The sequence below is a fragment of the Taurulus bubalis genome (genome assembly GCF_910589615.1).
Source record: "Taurulus bubalis genome assembly, chromosome: 6".
Lineage (NCBI taxonomy): Eukaryota > Metazoa > Chordata > Actinopteri > Perciformes > Cottidae > Taurulus > Taurulus bubalis.
This window is the reverse complement of record NC_136594.1, coordinates 28,106,105-28,129,169: the sequence shown is the minus strand read 5'-3', so window position 1 is coordinate 28,129,169 and position 23,065 is coordinate 28,106,105. Positions and strand designations below refer to the sequence as shown.

Sequence of the window (23,065 nt, the reverse complement as noted above, 5' to 3'; positions counted from 1 at the left end):
TTGCAAAACTCAGGTGACGTAACCAGATGTCAAATGTCGCAACTGCAAGTCATTTCACGATATGAATCGTTATCTGACGCTTAAGATTATTTATTACATTTTTCAATTGTTTAACAGTGTTAAGTTAAGTATATATTATACACATTCAAACCATTTTCATGATAATATTCTTTTACTATTTAAGATGCCACTGGTCCAGGGAAATCAGCCCGACACAGGGAGATAAGTCAGGTGGCACAACAGATAAAGGTCAGGTGATGCAACCAGATAAAATTGGAATTTAAAGCAATAAATAATAGGTTAAAGTCAAGAAATGGTTGCTGAATATGATGTGAAGAACTATTGTATTGAATGTATTAATTTCTATATTTGTATTATTATGTTTCTCTATTTAATTGTAAAATCAAATGTTAAATATACTAAATACCTAGAGAACGCAATTATCTTAAATTATATATCTCAAACACAACCATAAAACAACAGTGTAGTGTTTTTTATATTTATATATATATATATATATATATATATATATATATATATTTATATATATATATATATATATATATATATATATATATATATATATATATATATATGTTTTGTTAAAATGATGAAAGGACCATCTGATCAGTGTCAAAAGCAGCTCAGGTCCAAAAGCCCCACAACAGAGTTCACTTAGTCAACATTTAAGAGAAGATGATAATTAAATTTATATTTATATTATTATTAAATGTTATTTAGGGGTTCAAAGCCAGACTGAAACTTTCATTACATGTCATGGTTATCTAATAATGTCTTTAACTGAATAAGAAAGGATAGCTTAGAAATGGCCCTGAAATTAGAGAGAACATGTTTGAAAGCAGCTAGATCACCCAAATAGAGGAGTTTATCAACACAAGAATACTCCACAGTATTAAATACTTATTTCAGTAGCCCAGAAGGAATACTATCTGGAGGGTAATTTATATGCCGCAGATGTGCAATAAGGAGAAGGACACAGGGTCAAATTCATCAGAGACTGCTGGGCACAGACAAGAAACAGAAGGGTCTCGAGCTAGCACATGGGAGAAGTTTGCCTTCAGGGCTTTCTGCCAGAAAACTCTTAAGGTTTAGACAACAAACTTACTCTGTTATGTTTCGGAAAAGGTCATAGTTTGGGTTGAAATAAACCCTCTGTGGCGAAATGCTCTGAAGGCAAACTTCTCCCATGTGCAAAGAAAGTGGGTGAAGACACAAGCAGATTTCTTGTCGATAATAAATTGAAAAGGTTGTCTGTGTTGGCACAATATGATCTGTAGAATATAACAATTTATAAGACCCGTATACAGAAGTTTATAATGACTATTTGAATGGGGAAATGGACTGGTGACAGTGGTGATGCTGAAAGGACAGTAGAGGGGCCAGTGCAAGAGAAAGGTGGCTATGATGTGACAGGAGAGTCTGAGATGGCATTTGACTGGATTACATTTTATTCTGAATATTTGCTGACAGCATTTGGTGATCCTGCTTGTTGGGCTGTATCCCATCTATTTTGAAAAAAAGCACAATTCTATAGAACAAGTTAAAATTATTGATAACATCCAATCTCTTAGATCCGCATATTGGACTGGAGCGAGTGTGAGGTTGAGGTGAAATATTAAGCTCCAAGATTGAGAATGGGGCCAGAAATAAAAACAGACTTCCCACACATGCAGCAGCACTATTCCTTTGATAGAGGTCTGGAGTGAAAGCAGTAGTTCTGGGTATTTACCCAAAATGTCACAGTTGGAGGAGATACAGCGGTGATGGAAGGAACCATAGACGTTGGAACTGCAGAGCCATCACCAGAATGGACCTTAGCATCCACCAACAATGAGATGCTTGAGGTTGTGGAAAAATCTCCCCCCTTACCCCTTACCCCTAACCTAGCAGCCTAGCAGATTTCCATGCCAACCTCTGGATTAACAGTTTAATGTCCACGTAGTCTGTAGGGGTGGGAATCACCAGAGGTCCCACGATTCGATTTTATCACGATACTTGGGTCCCGATTCGATACTGCGATACTATCACGATTCTGCGATATATTGAATATTGCGATTTTATTCCTCCCTTTTCACCGCAAATTGTCCCCAAAGGAAAACTTTGTCAACATATTGTATCTAAGAAGATAACGTTTTCAGTCTGTTCTTCTCACTTCAATCATTTTTATTGCAGCAAAATGTGATTGTCAAGCAGACAAACTGACCAACACTTTCATAAATGTTGCACCTGACAAACTGAACTGCTTGTGTTACAGTCTGCATAGTTGCGTCATTCGAGCTGGACGCGCCATTGAGGGGGCGGGGCTTATCTCTGTGGTTTATCTCCGTGCAAAGAGTTTCCATTTCAGCCATCCACCATGAAAATAACTACTATTTCTGCGTTATACTTGTTGTGGAAATCCCAAAGAGGTCGGAGCATCGAACGCCGCCGTGTCTGGGTTCATAATATTACTTCTCCAGGAACTGCGTTGGGATGACGGTGTTACGGATTAAGAGGCGGCCGTGTTAACTGGCGACTTTTGGCCGGAAGTCAGCGTTACGAGAGTACCAGCATCCAGTTTGATTCATGCTTGAGTGAACGTCTTTGACCAGCGGCGTGTTGCGGACTTTGTCCTGTGCGCCGTGCAGCAGCGCCGCTACGAGTGACAGGAAGTCCAGACGTTTGATTAGCCTATCATCTTGCTGCTGTCTCTTAAATATGACCGTCTCTCGACCTTTAGTTCATTCATGTAGTTACATCCATCTGTTACCTCCACCTCCCCATCTCCACCCAGTTTTAGCAGATCCATCAGCCTTATCAACTCATCATTCATCAGCCTAATCAGCCACCACCAGATCTGGACTCCGGGGGGGGGGTTATCTTGCTTCTTGGTCAGGGTAGTCGGCCCTCAGTTACAAATCTCCCTATAGAGTCCAAGTACCAAAGACTCGTCAAGACTTTATAATCACATATCATCTGTTAATAAAAAACTTTTCTTTATCGGACTGGTCTGTCCTGATTGAACTATGCCGCTTGATTATTTATATTTTTACACAAATCATACGAACCAGCTGTTAAATACAGTTAAAGCTGTTAATCAAATCAGCTGCATAATTTTCTTGTGTAAGTTTGATGATACAGACTGTGATTTTTTTTTTCTGTAACACATAGGAAGCTAACTTGAGTGTTCCAAAGGATTTATCTTGACTAGCACTGAAAACACTTGCCTTTCTCATTTAAAATAGGGCTATGATCATCATTATCATATTATTAACATTATTATTAATTCACAAAATTACTGAAATCAGACTAACGGCACACTGCTATTATTTTGATATAATTTGTGTTTATAATTTGGATACCTATGCCTACATGATCAGTATAAGTTATCTTGTAGAATCTAAATGATGCTCTGACGCAGTTCTGATGTTAAGTCCAGCAGCAGCCAGATGTCCTGAACCATTTTCTGTTGGGTTGCATTTTCTTATCTTTTTCCTAAGCAGTGTGAAATCCGGTACATCAAGGCTCAAGCAGACATGGGTTCATAGGTGTGGAAGTGGATTCCTTTTGAGTTGGTGATCTTCATTACCGCTCCATTCAGAGTGGTGTCCATAATCAACCTCATCATGCCCTCCGCTATCAATGATGGCCTGGAGATAAATAAAGAGGAAATGAGGCATTAGCTTACAGATAGAAAAGTAACACGCACACACACACACACACTAACTAACTAAAGGTCAGTCCAAAAGTGAGGACCAACCAAAGTGTCTACAGCTTGGTTTAGATCACTATTTTGGTTAGAGTACGTCTTCATGAAATAAATGTAATGTCCCCAAAAGTTATGAAAACACAACTGTGTGTGTGTGTGTGTGTTGGCGATGCAGAAAAATTGGTTCACGCGTTTTTTACTTCTAGACTAGATTACTGTCACTCCTTATTATCAGGCTGCTTTCATAAATCTCTTAAATGTTTCCAGTTGATCCAGAATGCTACAGCTCGTGTACTAACATAATCTAAGAAAAGAGATCACATTACGCCTGTATTAGCTGCTCTGCACTGGCTCCCTGTAAAATCTAGAATCACATTTAAAATCCTTCTCCTCACCTACAAAGCCTTAATTTGTGATGCATCATCATATCTTAAGGAGCTCATAGTACCATATTACCCCACTAGAGAGCTCATAGTACCATATTACCCGACTAGAGAGCTCATAGTACCATATTACCCCACTAGAGAGCTCATAGTACCATATTACCCCACTAGAGAGCTCATAGTAGCATATTACCCCACTAGAGAGCTGCGCTCACTGAATGCAGGGCTACTTGTGGTTCCTAGGGTCTAAAAAGTAAGATGGGAACCCACAAGCCATTTTTGTCTGAACTTGACAATTTGAACTGTTAAAGAACACTTTTAAACTGTGAAAGAAGGCTTTTCCAGAGCTATAAGTATTAACAGTTTGGTCACACCAATATATAACAATAATAGTTCTGATCAATGCTCATTTGAACTGTAATGAAGTGATGGATAACCATGGCACATATTTCAATGTATTCTTATCATGTCTGTGCTTTGGTTTAGTCTCACTTGGTATGGCTCCAAATAGACACTTGGGTTTAACACAGGTTGCCACTTTTTTGAAGTAAGAATGTTATTATCAGAACAGACTGAAAAAGGTCAGAAAGAAGAATGTTTTCAAGACCACACATTTTTACTGTTTGGAAAGAGCCAAATGGCAAACAGTTCACAAACATAATATCATCAGATCTGACTTCCTTAGTAGAAAGAGCAATTTGTCAGTGCATTTGTTGAGCATCCTGATGCACCTTTGGCTTTGTTGATCACCTACTTTCACCAGTGCTAGTGAGACATATACAAAGACACACAAACACACACACACACACACACACACACACACACACACACACACACACACCTCATGCTTTCAGTGCATGTTAGCAGTGCCAGACTTGATCATGTTCAATTAATACAATGTTTGGCAAGACTGTTGGTTACTTAATACTCTAACACAATTTAAACCTTTTCTGCCTCAGTGCAAAATTTGAATAAAAACTGTAAAAAAGAGGCAGGAAACTAGCTTTCTTTTACATATCTCATCAATAAATTCAGTGTTAAACTGATCTCAGTTGAAAGTACCTGAAAAAGGAGAATTTTAATCAAGTACACCACCTGGGGCATGTGTGAGTAAACTTACTGTAAAACTCCAAACTTGATCATGCTGCGTTTAAAATCATCCTTGAATTTGACAAATTTTCCCATGTTGTCCTCATGTTCCACTGAGTGCAGCAGAGGAGTGTCAACAAAGGCCGGACACAGGACATTGATGCGAACGCCGTAGTCGCCCTGAGTGGACGCATCCTGCAAGAACATGTGGAATAAGCTGCTGAGCTTTGATCTTCCTGTTCTACAAAAGATGAAGATAACCTTTTATACTGTCTTAGTTACTGTGTTTGTTGTGTGTTGCTTACTGCCATCGCTCTAGTGAAGCCAATGACTCCATGTTTAGTAGCAGTGTAGACAGGCTGATGAGGTGAATGCAGGAATGCTGAATTATATAGTTAAAGAGGAGACAAGAGAACAAACATGTTACGCTGAGCGGAGAAAATGAGCAGAGAATTCAACTTGGTGTCACTCATACAGTGTTTTCACTACAAGTATCGTTCTATTTACTATATTTACTTTTTACCTTTAAACATGCTGGCTATGTAAATAATACGTTTTCATATCCTAATGCATCCCAAGTCTCTTAAACTACAGTCGCGTTTTCCCTCACTTACGTCTTTTCATTGCATCTTGTTCCCTCGGCACGGGATGAATGGAGAGACGGAAGGAAACCATGCAATGAGACGTCCTTTCTTATGAAGTCTCACTTGAAGTGATGTATGTTTACGATTAGAGCTGGATCAGCTGTCAGTCAGCTTTAAAGAGATGTAGACTTTTGATGGAGTTTGTGTCTGCACCATTTTGAACTGCGCTAATAGTAATAAACGTAAAGTTATCATCACTGCTAGAGAAGCAGTGTTTTCTCTCTGTAGCCTGTTAGCTGTTTAACAAACACCTGCACATGAACAGCAACCTACATTTTGTATTTATACTGTGGACGGTGTCCTGCTTTGAGACATAGGAACCATTTCTGCTGGAAGAATGTATTTATGTATTAATTATTTGCATCTGTATTTATTGATATTCTGATTTTGAAGTAAGGTTAAATTAAAAGTGAATGCCCATGATCAGAGAGAGCGAGAGAGAGAGAGAGAGAGAGAGAGAGAGAGAGAGAGAGAGAGAGAGAGAGAGAGAGAGAGAGAGAGAGAGAGAGAGAGAGAGAGAGAGAGAGAGAGAGAGAGAGAGAGAGAGAGAGAATTAATGAAAATTGGCTTATCCAACAGTATTGCAAGTCACTCCACCACTCTTTAGAAGCTGCATAGTTTGACTGCATAGTTTCAAACTCAGGTAGAGGACACTCAGTCGGCAATATGACTAAAATGATGACACATAAGAGCGTGTTAAACCAAACAACATTTAATGCTGATCTGTGGTTGTGGTGTGGCGGGTGGATTATACACCCAGTGTTACCTAAGAGAGTTTAGCAGATATAATTGTGTCAGGTAGAAAGTAGAGGACTTTCTCAGGAATGTGAGGTGAAATAAACAGAGGGAGGCAGAATGAAACTGGGCACGTAAGGACTGTCTGAAGAGGAGCAGGACTCTCTCTTGAGACATTCCGAGGATCGACGTCTTTTTTAGCGGACTATCGAACAGACTATAGACAACGGTAGTTTGGACGATTGGATGCATTAAAACCTTTTTAACCCCAGCCAATTTAATGGCGAAATTTGAGAATGGTTTGCATTCAACTAAATACTGAATATCTCCTAAACCCCAAGGTCTATTTGAATAATTAAAAAGGCTATAATATACAGAGAACACTTGTGAACATAGATCCTAAGTTAATATATGTGTTAGTGGTTAGTTTCTGTTAGTACACAGAAAAGAAAAATAATGTAAAAAAAGAAAAAAAAAATACAAGTTGTTCATTTATATCGTAACTTTGAATGTAATATATAACATAGGTCTATATGTTTGGAGTAATATGCAAAGTTTGGGTTTGATTGAATGAAGTTAAGTATTTTTAATACTTTACCTCCTGAACGGTCTTCGCTTCACTCTGGCCGTGTGCTCCAGACTGAGAGCAATCTAATGCTGTGTTCACACCAAACGCGGCACGAATTTGATGCGCGACCAGATTACATGCAAAGTCAATGCACAGACGCGATAGGTTGCGAAAAAGTGTTTTTTCCGCCGGGTGGCGTGAACAGAGCGAATTCACGCGAGTTGAAATATTTCACTCCGGCGAAAAAATCGTGTGACGTAAAGTTGCGTCAGCCAATCATCGTTGAGAATCAGCATTGAGAAGCTCCGCTCGTCATCACCACCGTCCTGCCGTTGCTGAGTCAAACTGTTGCTGAAGTAGTGCTGGTAGCGACCATCATTCAGACACTGTTGTGGGACTACGGATAATATTATGAACCCAGACACCATGGAGTTTGATGTTCCGACATATGTGGAATTTACACAACAAGTATAAAGCAGAACTAGTGGTTATTTCCATGGTGGATGGCAGAAACGGTAACTGTTTTACGGAGATAAGCCAGACGCAGTTCCTGGCGGAGTCGGTGAAATTCACCGAGCTGTGTGCGGCTACGGATGCTGTTATGAACCCTAACACGACATGGCATATTTTCAAAACTCGGGGTACTCTCCCAAGTCACTCTCAAGTCCCTTCGAATCATATTAATGGTTTATGTTCATATTTATTGTGGAATAGTGTCATAAACATGAAAAATTGACTTGTAGGGCCAGGATGTGCCGTTTTGTGATGTTGCTGTATCACACCAGAGGCTTTATTTGGACTGGTTGGGCTTGGGAGTTCGACGAAGGGCTCGGCGAAGGGCTCAGCCCCCATTTTGGCTCTGGGGTTCAGAAGGTAATTAAGGCCCTGTTCCGCAGAATATTCTTTGTCATACTTCAAAGCATTATTCAATCTGTAATTGTGTTTGCTATACTTTTTATATCAATTATTTGTATTATAACTGGAACCATCGATTCGGCTCGATTTTGTTGACGGACCTCTTAACTCTCCTCAGAGAATGCCGGGGACCCCACATGCCCCTGAAGACAACAATGAGGGGAATTTACATCTACAACGCGGTGAATAGGTTCTTCGTGGAGAAAAAGGTACCATTTGAAAAACTGGTGTCAGTGACAACAGACGGGGCCTCCCGCCATGAGGCGCCGGCATGCAGACTTTGTAGCGCAATGCAAAGGTGACCCAAACTTCCAAAAGTTTCTACATTACCATTGCATCATTCACCAGCAGGCGCTATGTGCAAAAGTAACCGGCTTTGAGCATGTGATGACTCCTGTCTTGAAGATCATAAATGGCATCCGATCCAAAGCCAAACAACACAGGATATTCAAGGTGCTATTGGAGGAGCTGTCAGCTCAATATGGTTGCCTGTTACTAGACACTGAAATCCGACGGCTTAGCAGAGGGCGATTTTTGCAATTTTCTTTGTGACTTTAGGGGGAAGTCAAAGAGTTCACGCAAAGTAAAGGGGAAGACACCTCGCTGCTCGAGGACACTGAGTGGATACTTGGCATTTTTAACAGACATCACCAGGAAACTGAACCATTTGAGCTGCAAGGCAAAGGTAAAACTGTCGCTGACATCATGAAGCGCTGTCAATGACAGCTCGGCCGTGACTCATGTCTTTTTTTTGTCTTTTCCCTGTGTCTCTTGTGTCCATTGTTGGCTCCCTGTTACGTGTGTGTGTGCTGTGGGCGTGGCTTCGGGCAACTGGCCTCATCTCCACACCTGCACCTCATCTCCACCCCTGCACTTCATCTACAGCACCTGTCTTCAATCATCTCATGAAATCCTCTCTGTTAAAACACCCTGGCGTCCCTCTCCAGTTGCCAGATTATTTCACCATCTCCAGTGGTATGTCGACTCTAGGAATTAGATTACTAGATGTACTTTTGCATTGTGTTTTGACTTCCTACTAACCCCTGTGCCCAGGATTCCCGTACCTGCACTACAGGTCAGCCGCCGCCGCCGCTCACGCCACCTCACTGCTTCACGCCACCTCACCGCTTCACGCCACCTCACCGCTTCACCTGCACTCCCCTCCTGCACTATCATATCATCAGTGTTCTGTTAATAAAACCCATTACTTTCACCCAACCTTGCCGTCCCCGTGTTTGTGCTTGGTTCCAGCCAAAACCGAACCCTTATGCCGTGTTCACACCAAAACAGTTGCGAAAATTTGCAACGCTTTTTCGCTTCTATCGCGCCGCTGGTGTTTTTTAGTTTTTCGCAACCATCGCTGGGGAAAGGGGGCGGGGCTTCAGTCCCTTTTCGCCGCGAAAATCTCCTTCTTCATTTCCGTTACTCGACCATGGAAGGAGTAAAAAGTTTGTGTTGTAAAGCACCGGGTGACCGCAGACGGCAACTATAAGTTGGTCCTCCATTTTGCTGATGCAACATAGACGACCGGACGGCGGTGACGAGCGGAGCTTCTCAACGCTGATTGGCTTTCGCAACTCCGCGTCATGCGAATTATTCGCTGGAGTTGAAATATTTGAACGCCAGCGAAACAGCGAAAAAGCGGCGTTGCGACGCCGTTTCGCTTCTATCGCGACGCTTGGCGAAAAATTCGCTTTAACGCAGCTGTGCATTGACTTAACATGTAATCTGGACGCGCGAATATTTCGCAACTGTTTTGGTGTGAACAGGGCATTACAGTCAACATATTTAGAGCTAAGATGAACTCTGTGCATTTACAGAGAAAAGAAATGCTGCACTTTCCCTCCAGTCAATGTTGAATGACAACACTTCTGCATCTGGGGCTTTAGACAAAGCTGTAGAAACATAATCTCAAGTCAAACAGACTAGGGCAAGAGTTTGAGAACAGGTTTGGTGATTGATCAACTTGAGCCATGTGTGTTACTCGTTTTAAATCCTTTCTTGCAAGTGGACATGACATGCATTGCGGAGCAACTAAGTGCTGTGTTCCACTTGGATGCTGGACAGGTGGAAATGGAAATCGTATCGTTGCAAAATGACCTCCACCTCAAAACCCATCAGCCTGCACCAAACCTTTGGTGCCTTGTGGACACAGACAAAGGTGTATGCACAGCAGCTATAAAAGTTGCCTGCCTTTTTGGTTCAACCTATCTATGTTGATCAGCCTTTTCTTACATGAACTTCATCAAGAACAAACACAGAACACGCCTTACTGATGCACACCTACAAGACTCACTCAGAGTTGCAGTGTCAAATTATACTCCAGATTACAGTACATTGGTCAACAGTATGCAATGCCAGGCTTCCCACTAACAGACATTTACAGACAAAGAAAAAGATAATAGGTTTTCATTTAAAACACTATGACAACATTAAACACAAATGTGAAAAAGAATTGTATGATTTGTAACAATGCTACAGATTTGGTGAGTACTAATATGATGATGTAATATGATTCATAAAAAAAAAGTCCTGCCTCCTGCCATGGCCCTGCCGATGCCCCTCCTCTCTACCTCCTTCTGCTTTATGGATCGCGGACAATGCCTATTACTCATGAATAATTTCTGTATTTCTGTATTGTGCATATTCATGTAATGTGCTGTAACTCCGTTACGTTATTCATTCTGGCCACATGACATCTATTGCTTCTGTCCATCTGGGGAGAGGGATCCTCCTCTGTTGCTCTTCCTCAGGTTTCTTCCCTTTTTTCCCCTGTGAAAGGGTTTTTACTATCTTTATTGGGGGAGTTTTTCCTGATCCGATGTGAGGTCCCGGGACAGGGATGTTATGTGTACAGATTGTAAAGCCCTCTGAGGCCAATTTGTATTTGTGATGTTGGGCTATATAAAATAAACTGAATTGAATACAGAGAATATGATTTGTTGTTTCAATGGTAGTGGTTAGATATGACAAGTAATAATTTGTACAAAAATATAACAGGTGTGATTTTAAACAAGATGCTACATATGTGCGTCATACAAAACTGTAAAATATCAGATGCGATACCTCTGACTTTCAAATGTTGAAACAGATAAACAGAAATAAATGTTGCATGTTTAAATATATCTGTGTTTCCTACCATCATTGTAGTGGAAATAATTAATAGTTATTGTGAGGAATAATTAACATTGACATGTGATCAGTCACTTATTATTATTATTAAAAGGTGATCTGTGCAACTTTGGTGTTCAGGAAGTTTGTATCAAACAAGTAGCCCTTCGTACTATTTTGTACCCTTGAAGTAGCTCTCAGTTTCAAAAAGGTTGGTGACCCCTGGTCTAGAAATATAACTGTGGGGGCCATCTTCAGGGATGTTCAATAGGAGGATGTTTAATTCCTAGGACCTGTTGCAGGGGAAATATGATGAATGAAATCAGACTTCAGGTCTAGCTCCGAGGGAAAATATGATGGATGAAATAAGACTTCAGGCTGGCCCAGCAACAGATGGAACTGTTGTGTCCACATCTTTACAGAATGGGCTACATCTGCATTCATTGTGCAACCATGTGGATAATGAAAATACATTCCCCTTGACTCCTTCAATCTAACACCTTAAAATTAACACCGCTAGCTAAACTGACACAATGATCCCATCATGCACTGGTGCCAAATCAATGAATATACATGAAATGTCAAAAGGTTTGCACAAAATGTTCACACATTTATCAATAATACCTTCCAAATATTTTGTAAAGGGAACTGAAAGTCAAGTCAAAGTCACTAGTAAATATTGTCTTTAGCAGTTGAATAAACCTGTCCATGCACGTGTGCGTGTGTGTGTGTGCGTGTATGCGCTTGTGTCACCTGCCATTGAGGAAACATTGATAATGGTGCCTCCTTCCTTGCTGTACTCTTTACTCATGTGTTCAAGTGCCAAGTAGGTCCCTTTAATCACAGAGGTCTATAAAGATAAAGGACAACATGGGCACAGTGGTTATCTTCACAAGCAAATGCAGCACATTCATTACACAGCACATACACTACCTATTAAAAGACATTGCTTAACCTACTCTGCCGTCTGTGTTAGCTCTTGGGTCCAGTATAACCAACTGTAACATGTGAGCAAAGATATTTATACTTGTGGTGTTTATCAACTTCATCAGTTCTCTATAAGCCTAATTATGTGAAAACCCAACTGAGAAATACTGTATATTGACATAACGATGCTTTTAATACAGCTCCATTAACTACTTGATGTGTCATAATGGAATGCAGTTTTGCATGTTTATTTCCAATAATAATGACAATACTGACAAGAAAGCAAAATATTAAACACAAAGGTCAGTCCAAGCATAAGTCCTGAGGTATGCTATAGTGTAACATGTATTACCGCTTTTGCTACACACTGATCTGTACTCTAATAACTGTCCTCCACTTTGACATGGTGAGAATCATTCAATAACTGTAATGAGGTATACATTGAGGTAGTAGTAGTACCCGAGTTTCTTTAGAAATTATTCCAGCTACCATATTCAAGTTTCTCATAATTGGGATATGGACTTATCTAGGTTTTGGGATATGGTGTCTACATGTTTAACACAAACAGGAATCTTCAAAAACTTGATCATAAACAAGATACTTCAAAATTCTGAAATCATGAACAGGTTTACCCATGTCCATGTAAACACACTCCATATCTGAGTATCAGAATGAGGACAACTATATGCAGGATATGACCAAGAGGTATGCACAAGAAAAAAAAGATGAAGAATGCAAGATAAACCCCTCTGGGAGCTGATAAAGTTTTTTGATGAGGAGGTATTCCTTCGTCTAAAAGTTATCAAAGCCATAACGGCGGCTGTAGCTCATGGGGATGAGTGGTCGTCCTGCAACCACAGGGTCGCCGGCTTGATCCCCAGCCTCCCCATGGGTCACATGTCGAAGTGTCCCTGAGCAAGACACCCAACCCTAAAATTGCTCCCAGGGCGCCGATCAGGGCTGCCCACTGCTCCTTAATACCTTAGTATTAAGATTATTGATAATTATATTATAATATATATATATATATATTATAATATATATAATTATATATATTATAATATATATATATAATTATATATATTATAATTATAATAATAAGTATTAAGATTATTGATAATGATAATGATGGGTCAAATGCAGAGAATACATTTCATGTATGTATGTAAAAGTATGTACTATGACAATAATTTAATCTAATAACATTGAAGTGGTGTAGCCAGGGCCAATACACATACAAAATACAGATACTGTATTCACGTTTTAATCTAACAACCTTTAGATCTGTATTGATATAATAATATGTTTTTAAATAACTAACAATACAGCACAATAGAAATAGTCAAATAGATTATTTTATTGATTTTAAATTAATCACTTTTTTTAATCATTTGTGAGACTCATTTGACCACAGGTGTATAATTACAGTTTTCAGGTGGTAGACAGAAGATGAAAAACAATTCTAAACCCAAATGATGGTATTATGGGCTTAAATGGACATTACTGTTCAATTGCATACAACTGAAGAACTGTGTCAACTCAAGTGAACTCTTTGTTGTTTTATTTTGCCTTTAGAGTCATTAGGTTGTGAGAGCACATTAGGAGGCTGACCTTGTTTTTCCAATGCTGGAGGTTTAGCTGCCGTATAGTAGTTGTTGGGCCTTGGGCCCCTAGTATGGTATCTGAATGGCTGAGGGGGAGGCCCGCTGATGTAATAGAGTCGAACCAGCCTGGCCTGAGCTAGGATCTTTAGGGACAATTTAGCTTCCAGAATGACAGCGGAAGCATTACACATTATCAGCAGATCAATCTGCCCACAATATTGCTCGAACGGGATGAAAAGGTCATATAGGAGATCCCCCAACAGTCTAATTACAGGAGATAAAGATATTTCCTTGAATAAAAACTTTTTCCAGAAAGCTTCTTCTCTACAGCCAACTAATCTGAGTTGCCTCAAAGTATGCTCCTCTTGTGAGGCAGCCTGTGACCACCAGGACTGTGAGGAGGTGGACACAGGAGGCTAAAAACGGCCTGCAGGACTGCTTCGAGTCGACGGACTGGGATGCTGTGTGGACGATGAGCATGATGGACTGAATCACTGAATACATTACATTCTGTGAACACACCACCAGACCATCCCGGACTGTACACTACTTCCCCAACAACAAGCCTGAACTGAACGTTCTTCTAAATAAGAAGAACACAGTTCAGGTCTAGGGACAGGGACGAGCTCGGGAAGTGCAAGGACTCCTACAGGAGGAAGCTGGACGCCAAACTACAGCGGCGTTCATGAATTATTCTATGTGAATGGCATAATACATGGCACATACATGTGAATAATTCAAAGAGGGAATGCTTCTATCGTCGTTTTCACGGCAGCAATTACAGCCTTTGTCACAGCCACCGGCCTCCATTTTATGCCATATTTCATGTCACTTGCATTTTCAGTTCTCTGGTCGAACCTGATTGTTTCTCATTTATCTAGTTCAATGTGACAGTTTTTCTCAATTGTCTGGTCTAACGTAAAATCTCTATCCTTTGTCTAACATGACCCCACTATCCTTTTCAGTGGTGCAACATAACCCAGTCCTTATCAAGGGGTCTAACGTGACGCCACTATCCTTTCTCCTGGCTAAAGTGACCCTCTCTTTGCTCTGGTCTAACGTCACCTCATTTAAGAATTTCTGTTGCTATAAGCTTCATTATTATTTTATATATTTATCTAATTCTACCTTTTGGGGAATATTCCTGATCTAAACACAGTATCACTACCACCCATTTAATACTCCAATAGCGGAAGACTCTTTACTATTCATATTCTTATGCATGTGTATTTAGTTATTGTTTCACTCTAATGAAATATCTCCAGATTTAAGTACTTTTGTTCTAGTAGTTTTATTGCATAAGCAAACCTAAAAGCTAAGTAAACCTACGTTGGAAGTTTTATTTGAAAAGACTGTATGCCCATACCGAGTAGAAACTGTATGTTTCCTTTAAACATAGACGTTTATTAAAACTATGCTTGTAATGAGCGAAAACTGACATGCCAGCCCTGAGTCCAAAGCTGACAATAGAGTTTACCCCGCTATGGTCAGCTTATGTTCTTGTAGAGGGGTCAGAGGTTTTTGATGAACTAGGAGTGAGAATGTGTTGCAACAACACATACAGTTGGAGTGTAGATGCCTGGGAATTAATCCTACCCTACAGCCTCCACACACATACACCTGATCAGACTCATTGAGGTTGAGTACATCTCTGCTGTGTTTCTCAACACAATTTTGGAAATAAAAAATAAAGCTGAAACTGGAATGATCTCATCAAAAACAGTGACAAAAACTATACTTCAGTGTTTCGGAGTAGATTTTGCAAGATTCTTCACTTATTGACTCCAATACACTAATTAATCTTAAATTTGTTCGATATGTATTTGATGCCCAACTCTATACAAACAGTTGATCTCAATAATCTTTCATTAAAATAAATTAGAGACACATTTTACTCAAACTCAAAATAGAGTAGAACAACTGTGGTCACTATTACTGAAACTACACAATTTCAGCACATTGCTCTGCAGTCTGCATGACAGAAACCTGAATGTGCTGATCTAACCTTGCAGTTGCATGTAAGGAATTTCAGCAAAACAGTATTTTAATCAGAGAACTTTACAATGTTCTGGTTAAGCCCAGATCTCATTTGCTGAGACAGAGATCATTGACCACTGAAATATAATAAAATACATACAATACACACAATTAAAGTTAAGGTTTTTGGGTAATGAAAATAATTGTTAATTTGTTTGCATATTTTGCAGGGAGACAGGCAGGCACATGGTTATTTTCAGTAGAATAAAACAGCTTAAGCTAGCACCAGGTAAACATGTGTCATGGTCCCCGGTTTGTCCTATGTGTGGGTATGTGTGTGTCTGCCTGGGCGTGGCCTTCCTTTCCCCCTCCTGCTGCCAATCAACCCACACACACACATGAAACCCATTCCCTCATCAAGCCCCACAGTATATCTGCCTCAGTTCTCCCTCAACTCCTCGCCAGATCGCCAGATCACATACCTGGAACGACTGCTGCGGCCGCTTGGATTTTTTTTTTTTTGGTGCATATTCTTGTCAGTAACCTTGTGCTTTCCCAGCTACAGCCTCTCTGCTCCCCCGGAACTCTCCTGGATAACCGCCTAGCCCCCCAACCAGCCACCAGCCCGTAGAGGACACCAGCACGGATCCCACACCTCTCTCTGGCCTTGAAATAAATATAATTGTGTATTACTCCTGCTCCGTGTCCTTGCCTTTGGGTCCAGCCCCATACTACCATGACAACATGTCTACTCCTCGAGGTGGACGTGAGGGTCACTGAGAGCCTCGTACAGAGTAGATGAATGGTACATGAATGAACAGTTCTGTGATGTGAGGTCTTCATCTTACCAGGTTGACTTGTATGGTTTTCTCCCAGTTCTTTTCGTTGTTGATGCCGGCGTTGTTGATAACAATGTCCAGACGACCAAATTGGTCTACTGTGCTCTGGAATGCATCTATTCCACAGAAACAAAACCCCATCAGTGAATGACATTAAGACATAGACATAGAATGTTAGAGGACTAAATAAAGCAATTGCATCGTATACTTTTGTAAAAGAGAATCTCACTTGAAAGGTCTGTATGAGTGTTATCCATTGTTCTCTCAACAAAGAAGAGGACACATGTACAAATATTTTAAGTTCACCTCCTGACCACATTGCTCTGAGGTTTTCTTGATCTTCCTCTAGCGAACAATGTTAATTAACAACTGATTGCTATACTGAAACCGAGGTGGTAGAAGTGTCATCACCTGCCACATTCCACACTTAGACACCCTGCAATTAGAAATGAACAAACCTGCTTTTAACAGATTCATCTGTGCCGCACACACTCACAGCATACTTGCAGATGCATGCATCCATATAAACACAAGTATTATTTTCTTACCACACACACAGTCATATCAACAGCAGTATACTATCACAGTTAGGCGCAACACCAAACAGCATTCCACAGCCGTTAGCCTGCAGGGACTTACTTTTTGTATGTCAGACAATGAAACCTTGTTACTCTCTCTCACTCTCTACTCACTCTTAGACACTTATTCACTTCTGAACACTTTCATTCTCTGCTTCTTCTCATTCATACAGATACAAGCACAGCAGTACTGACACATCTGCAGAAAAAGAGACCATAAGTGAAGATCAGTTAATGTAGAGTATTCTAGAGTGGAGATGTGAGCAGATGTGTTGACCTCAAATTTGAAATAAACCACAGAAAATTAATAATCACAACACAACTTCAGTCCTAGCTGGACCATGAGTGCAGTGAGATAAAGAGTGGGCAGAACTTGCCGTTTCCATGAATGTCACAGAGTATGTGTTGCAACCTGTTTGACTGAGTCTGCTAAATGCAGACAGCAGTAATATTTATCCTCTAGCATAGGTGTCGAACTCAAGGCCCACGGGCCGAATCCGGCCCGCCATATCATTTTAAAGATATATTATTGTCACGACTCTGCCGCTTCCCTGTGTCTCTAGTGTCCCCTGTTCGTCCTTGTGTATGTGTGTGTGTACTGGTGTGTGTGTTCCATCAACCACCCTGTGAAATACCCCGGCTTCCTTGGACTCATCGACAGATTAGTTCGTCAGCTCAGTGGCAGTGTGACTCTCGGCCTCTGAGTTTTTTCAACGACTAAGAGTATTTTATGATTTATCTCATATAGACTATATTCTAACCTTGGTTCCCTGTGCCCAGGAATCCCGTGCCTGTACTCCAGGCCAGCCCGCTCACGCCACCACATCTTCCTACCTGTGTTCACCTCTGGCTCCGCCAGACCACCAGTTATCTTTAAATAAACCCATTCCTTGCCCTACCCTACTGTCTCCGTCTGCACTTGGGTCCAGCCTAGGACCAACCCTAACAATGATAGTCTTAAAATTAAAGTCTATACTACTCTACAGTGTACAGCGACCATAGACTACATCTCCCACAATGCATATCAATTATGAATTATAAGTCTGTTATGAGGCAGTGCTGGTGATGAAGGATTACAATTCACATCAGCGTTTTGACACCAAACAGAGCCAAGTACGCTAAATTTAGCCTCCAAGAAAAACACAAAATTGTCCAAGAATTAAAAGGCAGACTGCAATTGCAGCAGATTATATTTACAAAATCGACAGCCAAAAATGCTACTGTGAAAGCTAGCTCCATTGTGGCTAAAGATATCGCACGAGTTTCCTAGCAGTGCACGCTAAAGAAGAATAACCTTTTTTCCTGTAGAGCCCCAGACCACATCTGTCACACATGTTCTTAGCAGCTCACAATTATGTGTTGGACCAGAGTTATGTCCTTCTCAACTGTGACAAAAAAACTTTGAACAGAGTTAATGTGGTGCTTTGTCTTTGTTATTTATTTTTTAAGTTTGATCTTTGATAAAGTAATGTGAGTTTTTTAACCCTAAATTAAATAGATTCATGTTGTAATAACAGAGAAATGTCCTTACTTATATTTTTACATTTATATAAATGCATGTATTTTTATACTTGAATAAACAATAATAAAATGCAAAGACAGTTATTGAACAATAAGTTAGGGAGTAGTTTATACAGTATTACAGTTACAACCGGCCCATTGAGGGCAACCATAATGCTGATGTGGCCCAAGGTGAAAAAATGTGTTTGACTCCCCTGCTCTACAGGAAAAAAGGTTATTTTTCTCTTTTGAACAGGCATTTTCTGCAGGCTGTATATGGTGTCATTATATACAATTACAGTAAGCAATGGAGTGACTGTTTGTGTATGATTATCTCTAAAGTTTATATTGTGTCACGCAGCAAGTAGCAACAGATGTAAAGGCATTACTAACAGTTTTACCTCTCAGTGCTTCTCCATTGGACACATCACATGGAATAAAGTAGCAGTTGCCCTCTCCAAACCTAGCATCCAGCTCTGCCTTGCTTTCTTCCCCACATGTCTTGTTCAAGTCAACTACGGCCACCTGAAGAAGGGAATTGGATTTTTTAATAAACACACAGGCAAACAGCAGAGGTAGAGGAAATTAGGCTTTACGGTTTGAATCCATCTCAGAAGAACTTGAGTCTAGCTCTTCCAAGTCTGCGGACCCGGCGCCGCATAGTTTCCGCGATGTTTCTATTAATATCTCCACGATAAAACGGCACAGAAATATGTTTCAGATGTTGATTTAATTTCCTAAATTAATACTCTCTGCGCTGTGTGTGTATATATATATATATATATATATATATATATATATATATATATATATATATGGACGTGCCTGTAACGTCTGTGTCGAGCTCCGCCTTTCACCGTGTTTTGTCGATTTGTGTGTCCGTCGACATTTTGTGTGTGAAAATAGCCAAACTCAGGAAATCACTAAGGACCTGTACCTAACACTGCAGTTTTCAGTTAGAGAGACGACAGATCAGCTCAGACCAGCTGTTCAGTACTACTCTGCACAAGGCAACAAATGACAATGCGCTGGTAAAGAATACATAGTACATACATACCAGAGTACATATTTTGCTCTTGTTCTAAAAACTGTTCTTTAAAAACTGAAACATTTAAACATGCACATTGTGTAAATATAGTACATAGTTTGTTTTTAAATATATAGTACATATTTTGTTCTCGTTCTGAAAACTGTTCATCAAAAACAGACTCAAATATATATATAGTAAATATTTTTGATTGAAAACAAAAACTGTTGTAATTGTAACCAGGTAGATAATTTCAGTACCTAATATTTTTATACATTTTTAATTTCTAATTGTGATGTAACCAGACTGATAATTTAAGTATTTAATGTCATTCTAATCTAATGTAATTCTGGTTGTCAAACAAAGTGTCAATCACAACAGTTTCACGTAGATATGCTTCTCATTGGTTATTTCGGGAATTTCAGACTCCCGATTGGGGAAAGGAAAATAAGTCCCACCCTCCTACCAAGAAGAAGAATTGATGTTACTGAGTGAGTGAGCGCTAATTGTTTTAATAAATAGTTCAGCCGACCCAAGTGATAATGGGTAAAACTGTTAGAGACTGCACTTCTGCGACGGGAGAGAAGTGATTCAGAGACCTTTACACCAGGTGTTTACAAACTTTGGCAGCGTCTTGGTGAGTTTTGCTGAGTAATACTGTAACTATTTAAACTGCTCTGTTATGAACTGACAGCGTTAATAAGAATATTAAGTACGTTTAAGAGTACTGAATATCTACATTGAGATTACCTTAAAACATGTGAAGTAGGTGAAATTATTCTTTTGTTGTTACTCAGTTCATGATTCAAAAAAGGGAAACATATCATGTTTAACTCGGGGTTAAATAGCTAAACATAATCCAAAATTAGTTAAAGGAGGATACAATGCTCCATGTGAGAATTGCTGTGTTCATTTTGAGAATTTTGATGTGACATTCATTATCGTTATAACCTGTGGGGGCTGGTGGCAATTTCTTTTGGTAGGGCCATCTAACCAAGTTCAGCAAACATCCCCGTATGATTCAATGCAAAAAAAGGGTATACATATTTAACATTTATTCCAACACTTTGACATACTAAGGACATCTTTTTCATACAATTCAGTATATATATTATATATCATGTCACATACCCCTCCGAAAGATAGTAGATTGACTGATGATTTCAAATGTACTAATAAATTGAGGTAGTCAGTGATCCAGGAGATGGTGGACGAGTCTACCCCCACCACCCGCAGCTTCTCACTCAGTAGCAGTGGTTGGATGGCGTTAAATGCACTGGAGAAGTCAAGGAAAGTGACTCTCACAGAGACACCGGTTCCATCCAGGTGCGACTGAGCACGTTGCAGCAGGTATGGCGTCGTCTGCTACTGACAGACAGGCTGGCACGGCGCCATCTTGCACAAAAACGATAATTATGTTTGCATTAATAGCACACACACACACACACACACACACACACACACACACACACACACACACACACACACACACACACACACACTTGTACCTCTTCCGCGGTGTGCTTATAGCGTTACGGTTTCTAATTTGTATTAAAAAAATTACCATATTTTCAGTAGCTTTTGACATTCACTCTGCACACATTGCGACTTACTTTTAAACTTTGCGAGCTGCCTTCAAAATAAAAGCATCTCATCTTAAAAACAGGAAACCAGATAAATGTAGCTTAACGCAGGCAAAACACATGCATCAAAAACCACAACATTGATGGACAAACAGTTTCTAAAGCCAGAACACAAATTGGGTTACTTGGATATCATATAATAACCGACAGCATGCCGTCAAACAGCTCGTTTTGTGCTGTCTTTGACGTGCCTTTAAAAGTGCTGGCTGTTTTACAGTGCTCCACCAGCATCCACCAATCCCTTGAAAATTCCAGAGTTGTCAGAGGAGTCAGTCTCATCACGCAAGGCCAACTCAAAAGCCCCACAAAACTTTGCACAATCAATTATTTTGGATAAAATGTGCCTGTTTTTATACACCTCATTGTGTTTCTTCTTTTCCGACAAGTGCTACATGATATATATAAATATACTTAATTGTATGAATAAGATGTCCTTATTATGTCAAAGTGTTGGAATACATGTTAATATTTAACTGCAAATTAGTAATGCGTGTTTCCTACCCTTTTTTTTTGCATTGAATCATACTGGAACGTTTGCTGAAATTGATTAGATGGCCCTACCAAAAGAAAATGCCACCAGCCACCACTGAAGAATACGATAAAACAGTAAAAAAAAAAAAAAAAAAATCACATTTAGGAACTTAAAGCGGTGTAAGTGTAAAATCGATTCTAGTTGAATAAATAAAACCACAGCGGGTAGTTTAGTCAAGCTTGTGCTTGGAGATAACGGTCTTGTCAGTTGGATCTGAGAACATATGGCAGAAGCGCAAAGTAAAATGAAGGCTGACTGAGCTGTACTGACCTTGGCTGAACTCTGCAGTAGTGACTGAACCACGGCTCTCCCAATGCCCTGAGCACCCCCGGTCACCAGAGCCACCTTCCCATTAAGAGACATGTTCCCGGCACAGCAGCAAAACCCGTACACTTATTATCTATCGTCCTTCTTCTGTCACTCTCTGTGTGTTCATGCACTTATATTCTCTCTCGCTCTCTCTCGCTCACACTGTGTGTCAGAAATAGAAAGGGAGAGTTAAAGGCTATGTCAATTCTGTAGGATAACAATAACCGCTTTTATCCAGTTTGTTGTACCTGCCCTCCTGCCTCCTCCTACTTCCTTTACGCCTCCTCATTATTCCACACTGGTTCACTCCTCTCTTACTCTTATTACATCTCTATAAAGCTCTTTACACATCAGTACTTATATAATAGTCTGTTTCTTAACTTAAATAAAAGTTGGACGACAACTTTTAAGAAGCAAGAAATAACATTATCCTCTTCACCACATCCATGTTAGTTTATTGTGTGTCTTCTGTGTTATTGCTACTACACAACATTCTGCAACGCTGTTCAGTGATACCTTACCTCAGGTCTCTGCATGTTGACTTTCGCACTGTCCTGTGGAATTTCCACAAGTATAAAGTATAAATAGTGGTTATTTCCATGGTGAATGGCGGAAATGGTAACTGTTTTTAACGAAAAATAAGCCACGAGACAAGCCATTTCCGGCGCTAATTACACAAATGAACCACAGTCCAGTGGAGTGGTTCTCAACCTTTTTTTCAGTGATCTACCCCCTGTGAAATATTTTTTCAGACAAGTACCCCCTAACAGTGCAAAGCAATTTTGGTTAAAAAAAAAGATGTAATACACAACGCTGTGCCGTCAGTGTCTGATTTAACATAAAATACAATTCAGCTTATGAACTTACACTTATATTTGATTGAATATTTTGTTCTTATCAACGCATGGGCCCTGGTCGTTCACTGAAAGCTTCGCCGGAGGAAGTTTTAAGACGTATGTGTCTATTTCAATTCGA

The 23,065-nt window shown here is 40.0% G+C and overlaps 1 protein-coding gene across 1 annotated transcript; it reads right to left on the bottom strand.

The window, feature by feature from the left end:
* Nucleotides 1-3,526: 3,526 nt before the first annotated feature.
* Nucleotides 3,527-22,144, bottom strand: hpgd (15-hydroxyprostaglandin dehydrogenase; the record flags this gene model as incomplete). Its single annotated transcript, XM_079220270.1, has 7 exons — nucleotides 3,527-3,650; nucleotides 5,213-5,376; nucleotides 5,487-5,563; nucleotides 11,908-12,004; nucleotides 16,511-16,617; nucleotides 18,981-19,104; nucleotides 22,052-22,144. The coding sequence occupies 7 exons, from the start codon at nucleotides 22,142-22,144 to the stop codon at nucleotides 3,527-3,529; spliced, it is 786 nt and encodes a 261-aa protein (XP_079076396.1).
* Between the last annotated feature and the right edge of the window lie 921 nt (nucleotides 22,145-23,065).